Genomic DNA, 15,313 nt, shown 5'->3' on the forward strand with positions numbered 1-15,313 from the left:
ACGAGTGTTTGGTTTCTGCCTCTTTACCCATTCACTGTTAAACCACTATCGTATATTCGTTGCTACTGAAGGTTCCACTGCCCTCTAAGCCCTGGCCAGACGGACTCGTAAGTAGTCGCAAGTAGCCTTAAGTTGAACTTGCGCAGTTACTTGCGGTGGGTGGCCAATCGGGTTCGCAAGTTTCCCGCTAGTACACTCAAGTCGCCAAAAAAAAAAAAAAAAAACAATCACATTTCAAGGTAGACATATCCTGTATTTCATTGGCTAATGATAGGTCAACTTGCGTTGACTTGGGTCGGGTGGCGAAACGGTGAAAAAGCTGCGTCGACTTGCATGCAAATTTGATATCGACCAAAGTAAAGTAGACCCAAGTTTTCAACTTGCGCCTCAGTATTTGCAAGTCCGTTTGGCCAGGGCTTTAAGGCGATGGACGATGCTGTAGGCTGAGTTAAATTTAATAGTCAAATCCAGTGGATTACTTTTGTTTCTTCTTGCTGTATTTTAGGTATGGTTCAGTTGCAACTGGTAACGGGCAACGTAGGTACTTTTGTGGTCAGAAGGAACCATTTGCATTTCTGGTTTCGGGAAGCTATGCCCTCGTCAGATTTCGCAGACGTTATTATTATCAGGCGTCATTGAAGGCTTTCTATGTTGCGATGAACAATAGTAAGTTAACCGTTAGACTAATAGAATAGTGTTAAGACATGTCGGTTAATAGTAAGCACAATACTATTTTTTTAAGGAAACGGGCCTGTTCGAGAAACAATTTGGATCATCTTCAACGAGGGACGCCAATAGTGCAAACTGGGAAACGTACCATTAACTCAGTTAGCTCAATTAGCTCTAATCAATTAGGTCTAATCGTTTCAACAGAAAAGAGCGATTTCCTTTTAATAATACTACTCTTCACCACACGTAATTAATAGATATGACGGAACGAAAGAACCTTACAATGAGAAAAAGTCTTGATAAATAACCTTTTGTTTATCATGATTGTTAACAAACCTAGAAATTTCTACGGCAGTTTGTTCTTCGCCTTCCGCATTTTATCATCTGGAAGTACAGAATGAGTTGCAAAACTTCCAGGCTTTCTCTCTTAAAGCCATTTAATCTCTTTTTGCTGCTCAACTTCGTTTTTACCAGGAGTATTAAAACTTAATGTTTCCTGTCTCATTTGCTTGTTTTAGCGCTACACAAAATGCAAAAGATTAAATTAACATTTACTTTTTCTCCTGACGATACAACTTGCGTTTAAATGATGTGCTTTCGACCAATCAGGAGGGAGTATTTGGGATGGCAGTATTGTAAGGCAGGAGAACGCCTGACATTTCTGTCTGCAGCCATTAATTTTCCGTTACTTAGAGGCGACAGAATGTCTCATTATAGGATCAAACAACAGAAAAAAAAATGGATTGGGGGAATGATTTCAGAAGTTATGAATGTTAATGACACAGGCAGTGAAGATATACTAAAGCAGACATATCAGAGAGTAAAAGGAAAAAAAAAGTGGGTTAGTTGTTCTAAAACAAGGAGAACAGCATCTCTTTAAAGAAGGGACCGGCACGTCATCAGCTCTATGATAACTGTGACAAGGAAATCTTTACAAAATAACTGTTTGCCAGTGTGTCACAAGTTGCCTTTGTCATACAACTATGTTTGTATCAGCTGAAGGGTAAAGCGTTAGAAGTGAAATGTTTCGGTCAAATTTACCTCCTTACACTATTTGTTAATTTTTCAGTTTCATATGAACACAGCTGGAACGTCACAATCAGCAATATAAGTTCTACAACAGTCAATGTCAGCTGGTTGCCTTTGAATAGCAGCAGCTTAAATTCCACTGACATATATGGTTATGTAGCTGTTTGCTTGCACAGTGTTAGCAGTGACATTCTTCTGTTGAGTGTAGAAAATGCTTCATCATCCAATACCGTGGTGCGCGATCTGAAATCATTCAGGAAGTACAAAGTCAAGGTCGTTGCTCTCCTCAAAGATCGAGTGACTGGTGTAATAACCTTGAAAAGCAGCGAAGAAACTGACATATATACTAAAGAGGGCGGTAGGTAGTTTTAATACTGCCAAGTTATTGTGTTTAAATTGCGGGTACAATTAATTCCAATTATCCTCTGAAGAACGGCAAGTGAAGAACACTGGAAGAAAAAGGTGCAATGGACAAAAATACGATACTATACTGAACTGAAAGAAATGTTATTTATACCCTGAGTGGGATTTGAACACACGTTCCAGGCCCTATTAATCAGTCGGGTGGGATCACCACTACTCTATCAGGACTAATATAATATGCTTGAAACACGACTAATTGTTAAAAGTACTGCACGGAGAATCCGTGAACCTCCCTGGCAAGTATTTCGTCTTTCAATGCGATGAAACTAGATTGACATTAGTTTTACCACTTTCTAAATTGAGATGAATCACGAGGGTTTCAGAATGAGAACAATTTTAGTCGTTTTTACTCAGAAAAAGTCATTTTCGGAGTAAAGGTAGGACATTGACTTTCACTCGTTCGCTCGCTCCTTCCTTCCCTCCTTTTATTCCTGTTAACTTTTTAGAAACTCCGCTGACCAGTATATAAAGCAGTGGCCGTCGGTTTCCCCCAAGTCGGAAAAGATTTATTCACCAAGTGTTTTGTTTCTGTGGCAATGTTTCTTATTCGTGGATCATTTCTGCACGGTTGATAGCGCATGGTTTTTAGCTTGAAATTCTCACTGTCAAGCCAATTTAATGCTGTTCTATGGTATTAGCGCCGCTACCGTTGATTTTTTATCGGAAAACAAACGCTGTGTTTTGGGAAATGTTTTTTTAAGCATTGAAAAGGCAAAGGCTCTGTTTCGGTAAACGTTTTTTATATCCGTTAATAAGAAAAAAAAAAAAGTAAACCTCCTCTCGCTTGTCGAGCGATCACCTACTCCACTGCGCCACATCGATATCCGTAAAAATTTGGTGAAACGTATCCATTGTATTGCTTTCTACAAAAACGGTGGTTGTTAGAACAGCAGGCGGAAGAGTCGCGCGAAAGTCCTACGAGTCGATGGCTTATCGTTCAAATAGGTCGTCGCTGACCTCATTCAAGCGGAGGTGAATCACTGTCTTTCTGGTAATGTTTCTCATTTGTACTAATTCGTGGAACTGTTTGGAAGTTTGACAATGGCGTCATTCGTCACTCAATGGAGCTGGCGTATAGGGAGACTGTACAATTCGATGTAAGCTTAATTTCGAAAGACTACGTTCGGACATAAGCTATGAATGAACACCAATTGTTTAATTGGTACAAAAACTCCATTCTCAGCCTTTCGTAAATCATTATCCGAGTTCAGTGGCTCAATTCCACTTTGATTCATGAATTGTTTACACGGTATAGGAAGAATGTTTTGTGTTTGTGTGTGTGTTTTTTTTTAAACTTGATTTTTTATAACTCATTTTCTGAGTTCAGTGGCTCACAGCCACTTTGATTATATAAAGCGGTATTTTTATGCTCGCAAATTTAATTGCTGGACAGATTTTTGAGCGACGAAGCCGTGAACGATACCATATAAAAACGCTCCCAACCGCTCTCCAATCATTAATCATTTTATCCTTTCGCCGAACTCGTCGACACGTTGTTCTTTTATAGCATTAGTTTTGCTGACGAGATATATGTTTTACCAGTTTAAAGCTACAGGACATTTCACATACCGTAAAGTTCCAAAAGCTACGGTGCTCCTTACTTTCGCACTAAGGAACCTTTTGCTGGTGTTATTTTTGGAGGGTCGCGACTTTCAGGGGCTTACTCCTTTCTGGTAGCTATATACCTGTATGTAGGTCGATCCATGTCTAATAGGAAAATTCTCATACTTCTTTACGAAAGCAGTCTTCTCTTTTTTAAAAAAAGAAGTAAACGTTTGAAAACTCGTACTCCGTTCTCAATCTCGCTCCTAAAGTTCCTTAATATATTGCCTGTGGAAAAAGGGATATTTAGACAAATCGATCCAGTGCGCCTGTTGTTGTTGTTGTTGTTGTTGTTATTGTTTCTTAATTTAAGTTACGTTTCACGTCGCTACTTCGCTACTTTCGTGGCGTTGTTGCCAAGGGTCGCCACTTTCGGAATTCGCTAACAAGAGGAAAATTTTTTCGCTAGACGTGCTTTCTGGCAGGCAGTACTTTGTGGAAGTAATAATTTTTCGAACCTTTAGAATATGAAAGAAATGAATGCAGGAAATATTTTACTTGTTAGCGAGCGACAGCTTTTGCTTTATCCTGAAGCCGGAAACCGTCCGCCCTATCACTCACCCTGGTGGGAGAGTGTCTTTTCTTCACCCGTTAACGATGGGTTAAATCCCCCACTGTTATGGTAATGGAATTTCGAAAAGTCCTTGGTGTATTCAGAACCTGTTACCGCCATTATTCTGAAATGCCCACGTAGGATCTTTTTAGGATGGATATGATAAAGCGTATTCTGTTAAAATTGATCCAAATTTGATTTGATTGAAAAAAAGTGATTTAATTCAACCTCATAAATGTTCTATTTCAATAGATCTTAAAGCGTGTTAACAAACATTGTCTCAGCTGAATACCTCTTTCCTTATTTCCGGAGTATATTGTTTTAAATGCCATCAAATATACAAATGTGTTACAATTAGAAGTATATTACTGAAAGGATAGAAGTGGATTACAGTTCAATCTATTTTCCTTCCTTCCCCACTTTTGCCATTTTTTCTTTCTTCTTAATGAAGCAAGTTTACAGCAAGCCAGCGGTCATACATATTTCAAAACATGACATATCAGCCAGGACACTTTCCCTGATTAAAAAGTCTAGAACTACGTTTAACTTTGGCAGGCAGAACCCCTTTTACAGTGGAAATTATTCCTGGTCGTACTACTGTTAAAAACTTGGTATTTTTGACGTAGTTTTGCATTCCTTAAGCTTACGGTTTATAGCGCCAGGACATTCCAAACAACCAATGAAATTTGAGGAGCTCCAGGTTCCGAGAGGGTCGCCAACCGGAGCACCATACTCATGGAAACCCATCAATTGTTTTTCTCACGGTCATCATAGCTAGCGGTATTGTTTGTGCGCGCGTACGCACGCAACATACTCCAGTTAATGGGTCGACTGGAACATGCAGTCTCGGTTTAAAACGTACAGCTTTTATATTGGACATCAATGTCGTGTTATGGTCAATTGACCCCTATCAAAACAAGGTATCTGCTGACGAGTATCATTTGTCCATATTGTGGGCTCAGGTTTAGAGCTCGTCGCGATCACTTTTTTTTTTTTTTCCCTTTAAGTTGGCTATGGCCCATGTACTGGTTTTCGATTGGATCGCAGACTCAAGTCAGGTTAACGTCTTGTGATCAGGATCTCCGTTTTAAGGCTTGGCTAAATCTATATTTTATTTCAAGTTAATCGAATATTGTATGACCAAAGGTTTTCATGTCAGTACTTTTTTTAACTAACTGCACCACTTATAATTCTCTTACAGTGCCCGCAGCAGCACCTCGGCTTAATACCGCTGTGGCCTTGGACTATCAGAGAGCTTTTGTAAGCTGGTTTACATTGCCACAAGATGATTTCGGGGCATTATTTCTTCGAGGCTACAGAGTGTATTACTTCTCTTACACAAACTATCAAACTAGAAATGTCACTGTGCGACCAGACCAGTTGCAGGTTGAATTGACTGACTTAGATCCAGGCACTTGGTATCGCATAGTGATAGCCGCATTTACAACTATGGGAGAAGGTCCACGGTCGTCTAGCTATTGGATCACAACTTGTAAGTGAAGTCCAGCCAGTTTTTTTGTAAATTTGTCTTGGAGTTTCGCTTCAATTTCTGGGTCGTTCATAGAAAACAGCTGGTTGTTCTGATAATTTTTTGAGGACCAAGATGGCTTTATTTTGTTTTTGAAATATATTTTTTGTTGTTTCAGTGTGTGGATGGTCAATTTCTAAACAGTCTGGCGAAATTGTCTCTCCTGGGTTCCCTCACTACGTTGAAGCTAATGACTGTGCGTGGAGTTACTCTGCTCCCGACAACGACACGATGCTTCTGATCGCGTTCACAAGTTTTAATTTACCTTCTTCGTGGAACTGCAGGTAAGAAAATGTTCCATTCTTGCAAATTTTGATTGTATTCTTGTTGGCACGAACCAAAGCATGTGGTATGAATTGAAGTAAGCAAGTTGGAAGTTTAAATATTGTCTTGGAGGGTAAACGCTTATATATGTATGCAAGCAGTTCATCTGTTTCAATGAAACCATTCATTTGCTGCTCCTTGTTTGAACAATAATAGATCCACTACTCATTTTCAGCAAGGCGGCGGAGTGGCGTAGTTTTTTTGCAAACTACAAAAAAAAAAAAAATACTTATCTAAATTTGATTGTTTCTAGAATTTTTTATGTTCGTTCAGATAATCGAGTTTACATGGCTCTCAGTTTTAGCTTGGAAAATCTAAGTTGTCGGTATGGATAGGATATTCACTTGATGCTTTCTTCGCTCCTTCGCTTCCTGTAAACAAACTAGTCAAACTAAAGTGCAAAACCGTGAACGAAGATCCTCTTGATTGAACGTTGGATCTCACAGTAGATCTAATCAGCCAAACTTGAAAAGTAACCGACTATGAGAAGCTTTGCCCACGAAAAAAATCTATGCAAATTAGGTTAATAATAAGCCATGGGTGTGTTGAATCCACCCATGGCTTATTATTAACTGTAACTGAAGATCGAAGTTCGCAGGGTTTGTACAATCGAGGTGTTATTTGTAATATTTGCGGCAACAAGTAATGACACTAATTTAGTTACGAATCCCATGCAGCGGCATTATTTTTCTCACGCGGGTCGCAGCTTTGTATATTGTCATGTTTTCATGAAATGGCCGTAATAATATTTATTAAATGTACTGAAATCGCAAGTTAACATATAAGACTGACTGAGGTGAGATGCCAACTTAGTGTTTGCGGAACAAATACCGCTAGCAGACCAGCTTCCCTATAGAAAGGAAAAGAGGTAGATATTATGTTAAGCACGAAGATGATTCCTTTCTCATTATATAGAAACAACCCAAAATACGGACTTCTCAAAGAAAGCAAGAAATGCTAGGGTGCAAGGAGGTGAAATAAATAAAGCAGAAAAAGTTAACGTTAATATTCTGCTCAACAGATAACAACAGCTCAATAAAGAACTGACTACCCAAGTAAGACAGAATAAGCTAGCGCGTGAGGTTAATGTTCTGCTTGACACCTGATGACAACAGTTCAATAAAATGAACTGACTGCCCAAGCAAGACAGAATAAGTTAAGCCCAGTTATGCATCCAACGTTTTGTTTCGGTAAATTATCTGTTCGGAAGGCCTTTAATCCCCTCTGATTTTTTGAAGAGAATCGTCACCTTGAACTTTCGTTATATGAGAAATTTAATGTCTGTTGTTTCCGCATTGTTAAAAATGTCTTTTTGGGTACCGAAAAAAGGTCAGCTATCATTTTCGGAAAGGCGATAAGACCTAAGGTTGTCGGGGAATGGACAAAAAAGCCCCAATAAATTCGAGAATGCTTAAGTTCCCCTTGGATAACCGAACAGATCACTTTTTTTTTAGCGCAACCTAGAATTAACCTACAGAGCTTTAAAAGTGCTCCAGATAGCCTAAAACAGCGTTTAAAAGCATTTGAGAGAAAACGGTCGTTGGGTGGCCCTGGTGAATCAGATAATCGGCTAGATTGCGACACAATAACAGTTCTCTATAGAACTCTCTTCTCTGGTTTAGGTTTTGATACGTACGCAAACATGAAAGTTCTCCGATAACAGCATATTTAAGAATTTCAGAGCAACTTACTATTACAGTCTTTGACTCTACTTGTTCCATGGCATTGTGGATCGAGGATTGATGGCAATGCCCTGCGGTTTTTGCAACCTCAAATTCCCCGCCAAAAATAAATTACTCCGACATGAACAATGATCACCGAGACATGAAAACACCAAATGCACGCCTCGTTGTCTTGACAAGAAGACGTCATTTATTTCAAGACCTGGTTTTAAGGATTTTAAATCATCTATACTTGCTATATAGCTAGAAAAATATTGCAAGGCAAACTGCGATATCTTGACATCATTGTAACATGAGAATGTGCCTCAAATAAAAACGTAGAATATACTCGAAGTCAGGTTCATCAATCGAAAGCGCAGTGCCCATGTATCCCAATTTCGTTATGCCAAATTTAAGACTAATGATCTATTAATTACCGATTTCAGTCTTGCTTGGCATTCATACATATATGTTACCACAGTAGATTTCTACAAGCGGGTTCCGCCATAATTGTCATAATTATTATGGTACAAACCGGCTTCCCAGGACGCGACGATGTTGGCAGTGTTTCCATACAAAAAAATCTCATAAAATTATAGCCCCCTCTTTTAAGTCAAACAGTGAGCTATTCTGGCGGTTTAGCAAGGAAATTCCTGTGATAATGATACAACGAACATATCATTGGCTTCAAGCATGATCGCAAAGGCAAAACCGCTCGTCAAATAAAAACTTATCGGGTCCTGTTTCATGTTACGTTTCCTGGCGTGCGATGATAAGTCGTGTACAAGATTAAAAGACCTCCTGGGCAGAATTTGTTTAGAAGGTAAAGCTCCTCGATAAGTCAGACTACTGAGAGGCTGACACAAAGTTATATATTTCAAACGCCAGATCAGCCTTCTTCAGGTTTAAATGTTAATTATGAAAATGGAATTGCAATATTATATGTCGTAACACATACATATCTCTTACTAACCGAGTTCGAGGGCCGTACTGTAAGTTACGGACCGAGTTTTTTCCCCATCGATTTACGGCCTCGGGCAGCATTTTGAAGACCGGTACCACGGTCACAGTTTTTCACTATACGGACCTCCCAGCTGGCCAATAACAAATATATCTCTACTGCGTTTCTGACGGGTTCGGGAACGATTTCTCTTCACTCGGAACGGCTTCAAATTTCTGACGCACCTCGAGAGCAAACCGAGTCGATTTGAAATCGTTGTTAAATGACTCGTAAGTCGTTAGCAGGTTTTAACGCACAATTTCATGAAACATTTTGGCAACAAAAACAGCTTTAAATTTTAGCGGACCGTACAGTAGAATACGACCCGCTAAACTAACCAATCATAGCGCGCGTACTAACTGAGAGATACAATAATTCGAAAATAAAAGGAGTGGCAGAAATTACTTGTACAAGATGATATCAAGAAAACAAAACAGTGAAAGATAGGAATATATATAAAATAGAATTAATAAACTAAAAATAAAACCAATTTATGTAGGTTACAAGTATTAGGATTCATCGCGTCTATTCAACACCATCACCAGATTCGTGGCACTGCTCTATGGGCACCAAGATGACTAGATCATTTGCTAAGCCCTTCCTCGGCATTTTGGAAACCAATGCCCTCTCTGATATTCCTTTTCGTCCTCACACTTGGTGGAGATACCTCGACAATAATTTCATGATCTGGAGTAAAGGACTATATAATTCTGTTTTTTATTGGTTGATTATCACAATAATATTCATCCCACTATTAACTTCACAAGAAATCACTCATTAACCAGTGTTCTCATTCTTAAGTCACATCACTTCACATATAACTTGTAACACCCACAATTTAATCTGCATACAGGTTTGACTGTATCGACTGCTGAAGAAGAACATATTGAAAGTCACAAAATTGATGAGCTGAATAAATTTTCTAAGGGTTAAAGGTGTGATTAAAATTTTAAGACGAAAAACGTACAGAAGAACGAAAGAGAATTTAAACGATGCGTTTCGCTTTGCTCCTGCGCACCGAGTAAATAAACCGACAAGTTGTTTTGATGAAATTACTTCAATTATTACCAAAAGGCCAAAAGGTGAAAGATTCATGCAGACTGAAGCGAATTACCGAATTGCGGTGAGCGAGTTTTTGTTGTAGAAGCTGCCGTCGTGTTTTCTAAAACTTTTGAAGGTACTAGTCACGTTGCTTTGGAGAGATAGCTTCGAAAGGAGTTGTAAAGTCTTCCTGATTTTAAACCATGTTTAAATACATTTTATCAGTTTCATTGTTTTAATTCAGCTAACCTCCAAAGAATTAACAATTATTGGACGAGGTTGGGCAAAATGTCGATTGGCGAGCAAATCAATTAATTGATCTGCGAGACACTGACCGAGTTCCATAATTGTTTTATCATTCGATCACCAAGTTTGTTTTCATATTTAAATCACTCTCTGACAGCTTAGGGAAGCGATCCACCATTTTTCACATGAGAGTGTGGTTACAATTACGCATGAGCAAAATATCATTTGTAGCGAAACACATTTGGATGGTACTACGCATGAGCAGACCATTATTTGTAGGCAGTTATTTGCAGGTTACGTGGCGGGCCCATGGCCAATGAAAAGGCAGAAAAGTGCATCGAATAAGTTGCTTCGTGGAAGTTGTTGTAGATGATTGCATGTTTTGAAACTTCTAAATGCATTTCTCACCTTTATCTTGAACAGCAGTCGCTATTTGACACTTGCACAGATTGATTTGCGTATTTTGTTAATGGAGAATTCCTTGTTTTGTTCGTTCAATTGATTCGGTTTGGTTACTGGTAACCCTTTGGGGATGCCTTTTCGGGAAATCTTTATTATGGCTTTCTTTAGCGCACGCGAATCTTTAGACTCAAAACCATAGATGTTCACTTCGCTGAGTTACCCGCCTTCGCATTATCACGAACAACCAAAAAACGGCAATTTATCCTCACCGCATACATTACCATTACCACATCGTGGTAAACTAAGTTATGGGAGGAGTCTTCGACTACTGTGGCAGGTAAGGTACATGCAGCGAGAAGGGAGGGTAGCACCGTCAACCAGTACCAGGGGAGGGGAGTAGGAGCGACAAAAGCTTCCTGCATCGGGACGCCGGCAAAATGACAATGATCGAGGGAAAACACGGGAATTTAAACGAAGAGAACGGAAAGTATCATGGAAACGGAAAGGCAAAATCATGGTGGAATTTGGAGGGATTCAATCAAATTTTGATTATATATGCCGTGAGAATAGCTAAGTTAGCTTTGATGATCGGCGGATAAGAAGCGGTAATTTCTTTGTGATAACGTCTCGGACAAGGGTTACCAATAACTTCAGGAATGTTTTAAACGGTGTCGCATCTCCCTATGTATTCTCTTACTGTTACGTTTTGCACTATTTCTTAACAAAGCCTCGATAATTAAATGATTTTCGACCAACGGATTAAAAACCACTGTTTACCGACAATCCATTTCCAAGTTGATTGGCCCATAGCCACAGTAATTACTATATTTTAAGTGAACATAAGTCTGTACTCTTTTTTATGTAGTGAAATTGAAACTGTTTGTTTTGTTCCCACAGTCGCTTTTATCTTGACATCAAGAAAGGACAGGAAGTAGATAGGATATGCGGCTCAAGGACGGGATTATCAATTCTATCGGATGGTTCGTCCTTGTTGCTGCGTTACCACTCGGATCGTTTTACAAATATGGCACCTGGCTTCCAAGCCCAATATTACATGCTTAACGGCTCATTAACCAAAGGTCAGTCCCCCAAATTTCTGATAACCTGAGTAGAAAATAAGTAATCAATCACTTTTCATTACAATATCAGAGATCTGTCCGTGGAATTGTAAGCGTTTTAAACTGTTATTGCCTAAATGGAGACGAAAAGAATGACGGACTGGGTAACACTGATTGGTTCTTTTTATTTATTTAGAGCATGCAATCATTTGCAGTATTTATAACCACCTTTCTATCACATTGTTGTTAAAACCGAATGGATGTAAATTGTGGTGGAGGATTTCGGTGACAAGGCATTTAGAAAAGCAGATATAAGTGTATTTTAATCTTTAGGGAGTATTTTAAGCTAGTTATTTGTGGCAAGCCTTTCCTCAGCAGGACATTCAACAAAAGTGAATGTAAGAAAGATCATATAGAGCGGTTTTCAATTGAGTGTCGAGTTTAATCAGGAAATTACTTTGGGTTTGGTTTTGGTTTTACTACAGTTTGAGATTGGATGAGCAGTATAATTGGTAAGTAACTGGTTTAGTTTTGGTTTTACGACACTCAATTGAAATCGCTCTATTTGAACTGCAGAAAAATATATGCAGACATGACTGATCATCGCAGTCATATACATAGCTTGATCAGCCGTAAAATTAGAGCCTAAAGAGAAATAATTCAGGCTTGAACGGGATTCGAACCCATGACCTCTGCGATACCCGTACAGTTCTCTACCAACTGAGCGTCCAATCCTACTGCTGGTAGCTGGTCACCTTGTGAGTTCGTAATATACCCGTGATGGCGAAGATATCAGGGAATATATGAAAGATCATTATTTGAACTGCTTAGAAAGATATGAAGACATGATTGATCATCACAGCTATATACACAGCTTGAGCAGTAGTGACACAGTTGTTATGTTCACAGCTACTCAAACTTTGTATATAAATGCGATGGTCAACCACGTCTTCATAAGATACAATGTTGAGGACCCGAATTATTAACGATTTTACTGTTACCAATGAAAGGGATTGAACTCTACCCGCGTAATCAGCTTCTGCTAAAACAGCCCTTGACCGTATTTTTGTTGTAGAGACACGACGACAAGAAGGCTTGCTAAAGAAAACTGTTGATAGTGAAGCTGTGATGTCATTTAATTAAAAGTGCTCAAATTCTTAGAAATAGGCACATTAGGTAATTAAAAATTATACGTAAGAGAGCATTTTCTTCATTTTGCTAGGTAACCGGAAGTAAATGTCGAAGAGATATACTCGATACGGTAACAGAGGGCTTGCTAGAATATTTCGAGAAGCTAGATCTTCTGGGGATCTTCCAAAAAACTGTGAACCGTTAGTCTTGCACTTAGTTCAATGGTAAATTGCCGTGTCAAGTGAAAGATAATAATATTATAGGCAATGCAAGTATCATATCTAGAAATAGTAATACCATTAAGATATCTTTCTAACTCGAGTGGACTAAATCTCCACTGTTTGATTTTCGTGTACTACAGCCCCTCAGTTAAATGGTTGGAACATTACTGCCGAGAGCATTACCTCAACAACAATATCAGTAAGGTGGTCCAACGTAACACATGCCATATCGGTTCAGGATTTGTTTGTTTTCGTGGCTGTTTGTACTGCTACTGGAATAAATGACACATCGCGTCTAGCTTCAGCTAATGTGTCCTCTTCAAATGTACTGGTGGGAACGCTTAAGCCTTACACAGAGTATCAGGTTCAAGTTGTGGCCCTGGTCAAAGGGCAGACCAATCGTACAATTGCAATGAGAAGCAGCAGTGTTGTTCTGCTTCGAACAGAGGAAGATGGTGAGTTTTCACTTATAGTTTAAGAACTAACAACAGCTAAGGCTGAGGCAATATAAGTACGTGCGGCCTCAAAGAGTATGGTTCTTGAGCGGTTTTGGTCCAAAAAAGGGTATGTTTTTCGCTCTGGATTGGCATTGCGGGTGGGCTCCTGGCAATGCATTGGGTATTTCGTTTATAAGGAGCTATTTTTTTTCTGCATGAGCATCGGCAGATTTGTAGCCCTTTTCAAATGTTTACTCAAATGGAAGCCATTTCTTGATAGCTGCAGTTTTGTATTAGGACCTTTTACTAATTTTAGAGGTCTAAAATAGGGTATCAATTTTTCGCTTAGGCGTGAAAAAGAGTATGGACAAGCATAGATTTTGGTCTGAAATAGGGTACAAGTTTCAAGGCTGGAGTCACCCATCCCCACCAAAAACTTTGAGGAGTACCCCCCGGGACGCAAATAAACATTGCAGTAATCTAGTGTTAAACACACTACATGCAAAGACAAAAAAAGCTGAATCCGGTTCTTTTCAAAGTATCTTTACGAAATGTACAAAAGTATGTGTTCTCGAAGCAAAACTGTATTTAACTCTTGCTTGTAGACCAATGATCGATAGCTACTCTTTTATCCATCCACAGTTCCTTCAAAACCTCCTGATAATATAACTGCTTACAGCACTAGTTCTACTAGTATTGTTATTACATGGTCTCCCATAAGTGAAAAAGACGCAATGGGAAAACTCTTGGGATACCTGGTGCAGTATAAGGAAGCATGGACACCGGGAAGCTATAACAACATTTCTCTCCAGGCGACAGCTGTATCTGCGGTGATTAAAGGGCTGAAAGTGTTAACATTGTACAGGATCCAGATTGCTGGTTTTACTAGTGCTGGCGTTGGAGTCCAAAGTAGGCCACAGTATGCAAAAACAGGTACTATTTAATTGGCAACGATGCTTATTTATTCAATGTCGAATCTGGAAATTTAGTTTAAATGTCACTGAGTTATACATTCGAAAATTATAAGCCTGTGGAACTTTTAGTAGGCACATCATCGCAGTTGTGAACGCAGCTTAGAGAGTATTAAGGCTTAAACGGAATTTGGGATTCGAACTTTTGACCTTTGTGATACTGATACATCGCTCTACAGACTGATCTATCGAGTTAACTGAGAGCTGGTCATTTTTTGAGTTCCTAATACACCCATACGTGATGAGGACACGCACAAAGTAAATATATGACAATGAATGCAATGCAAACGATGCCCTTAGCCTACTCTTTCCAAACGTTCTGTTATTTCAATGATTCTCGAAAATCTTCCTTCACCTAAAGGCGGAAGTATGTCAAAACCGTAAAGGTAATGCACATGTTGTTTCGAGTGAGATCCCTTTACTGGCCCAAGTGGTAACTACTCTAATGTACTAGCATCTCCGGAACCATCCGCCGTAATGTGATGGAGAAAGTCGTATAACAAGCACTATAACGGGTTTGCTCGCATCTCTAAACCCTGTTCTGTGATGTTTTCAGGCTGTCTGTTTTTCGTACCCAACGAGGTATCAGAGTTAACCAGTCCAAACTACCCGAACAAGTATCCGAGTAATTCAAACTGCACCTGGATAATAGGTCAAGGGATGGATTTAACAGAGGCAAAGATCATAGTGCTATTTGACTACTTTCATACAGAGTGCCTTGGCACTCCTTGCAGGTAACTTTTCGGTCAGTGGCTTACGTACCTAAAGAAGTTTTCAAGTTCAATGAGGAGCGCAAACATGGTTAAACTATTAGAAGCATTTACCAATGGCATAATCATGATTACTTCAGCAAAGCATATTTTATCAAATTTCATCGAAAGGTAATGAAAGTCACATTTTGCACACGGATGTAAGAAAAAAGCAGTTTTGGAACACAACTACAGCGAATTAACGCAGGAGTTTTGCTCAAATCATTGTGCTTTTGTGTTTTGTTGTTAAGAGTGCCTGCCTGTAAAA

General features: G+C 39.2%; 1 protein-coding gene across 2 annotated transcripts in view; it reads left to right on the top strand.

The window, feature by feature from the left end:
• LOC110043096 (uncharacterized) overlaps positions 1-15,313 on the top strand; it is a 390,873-nt gene that overhangs the window by 335,412 nt on the left and 40,148 nt on the right. For both annotated transcript variants that reach the window (XM_089292808.1, XM_089292809.1), the window contains 8 exons: positions 506-666; positions 1,739-2,056; positions 5,478-5,768; positions 5,923-6,088; positions 11,376-11,557; positions 13,029-13,343; positions 13,968-14,258; positions 14,853-15,030. In XM_089292808.1, the coding sequence (XP_089148934.1) occupies positions 506-666; positions 1,739-2,056; positions 5,478-5,768; positions 5,923-6,088; positions 11,376-11,557; positions 13,029-13,343; positions 13,968-14,258; positions 14,853-15,030 (1,902 nt within the window). The remainder of the gene's footprint in view (positions 1-505; positions 667-1,738; positions 2,057-5,477; positions 5,769-5,922; positions 6,089-11,375; positions 11,558-13,028; positions 13,344-13,967; positions 14,259-14,852; positions 15,031-15,313) is intronic.

The sequence above is a fragment of the Orbicella faveolata genome, unplaced genomic scaffold (assembly GCF_042242905.1).
Source record: "Orbicella faveolata isolate gen_17 unplaced genomic scaffold, um_ofav_v1 contig_24, whole genome shotgun sequence".
NCBI lineage: Eukaryota > Metazoa > Cnidaria > Anthozoa > Scleractinia > Merulinidae > Orbicella > Orbicella faveolata.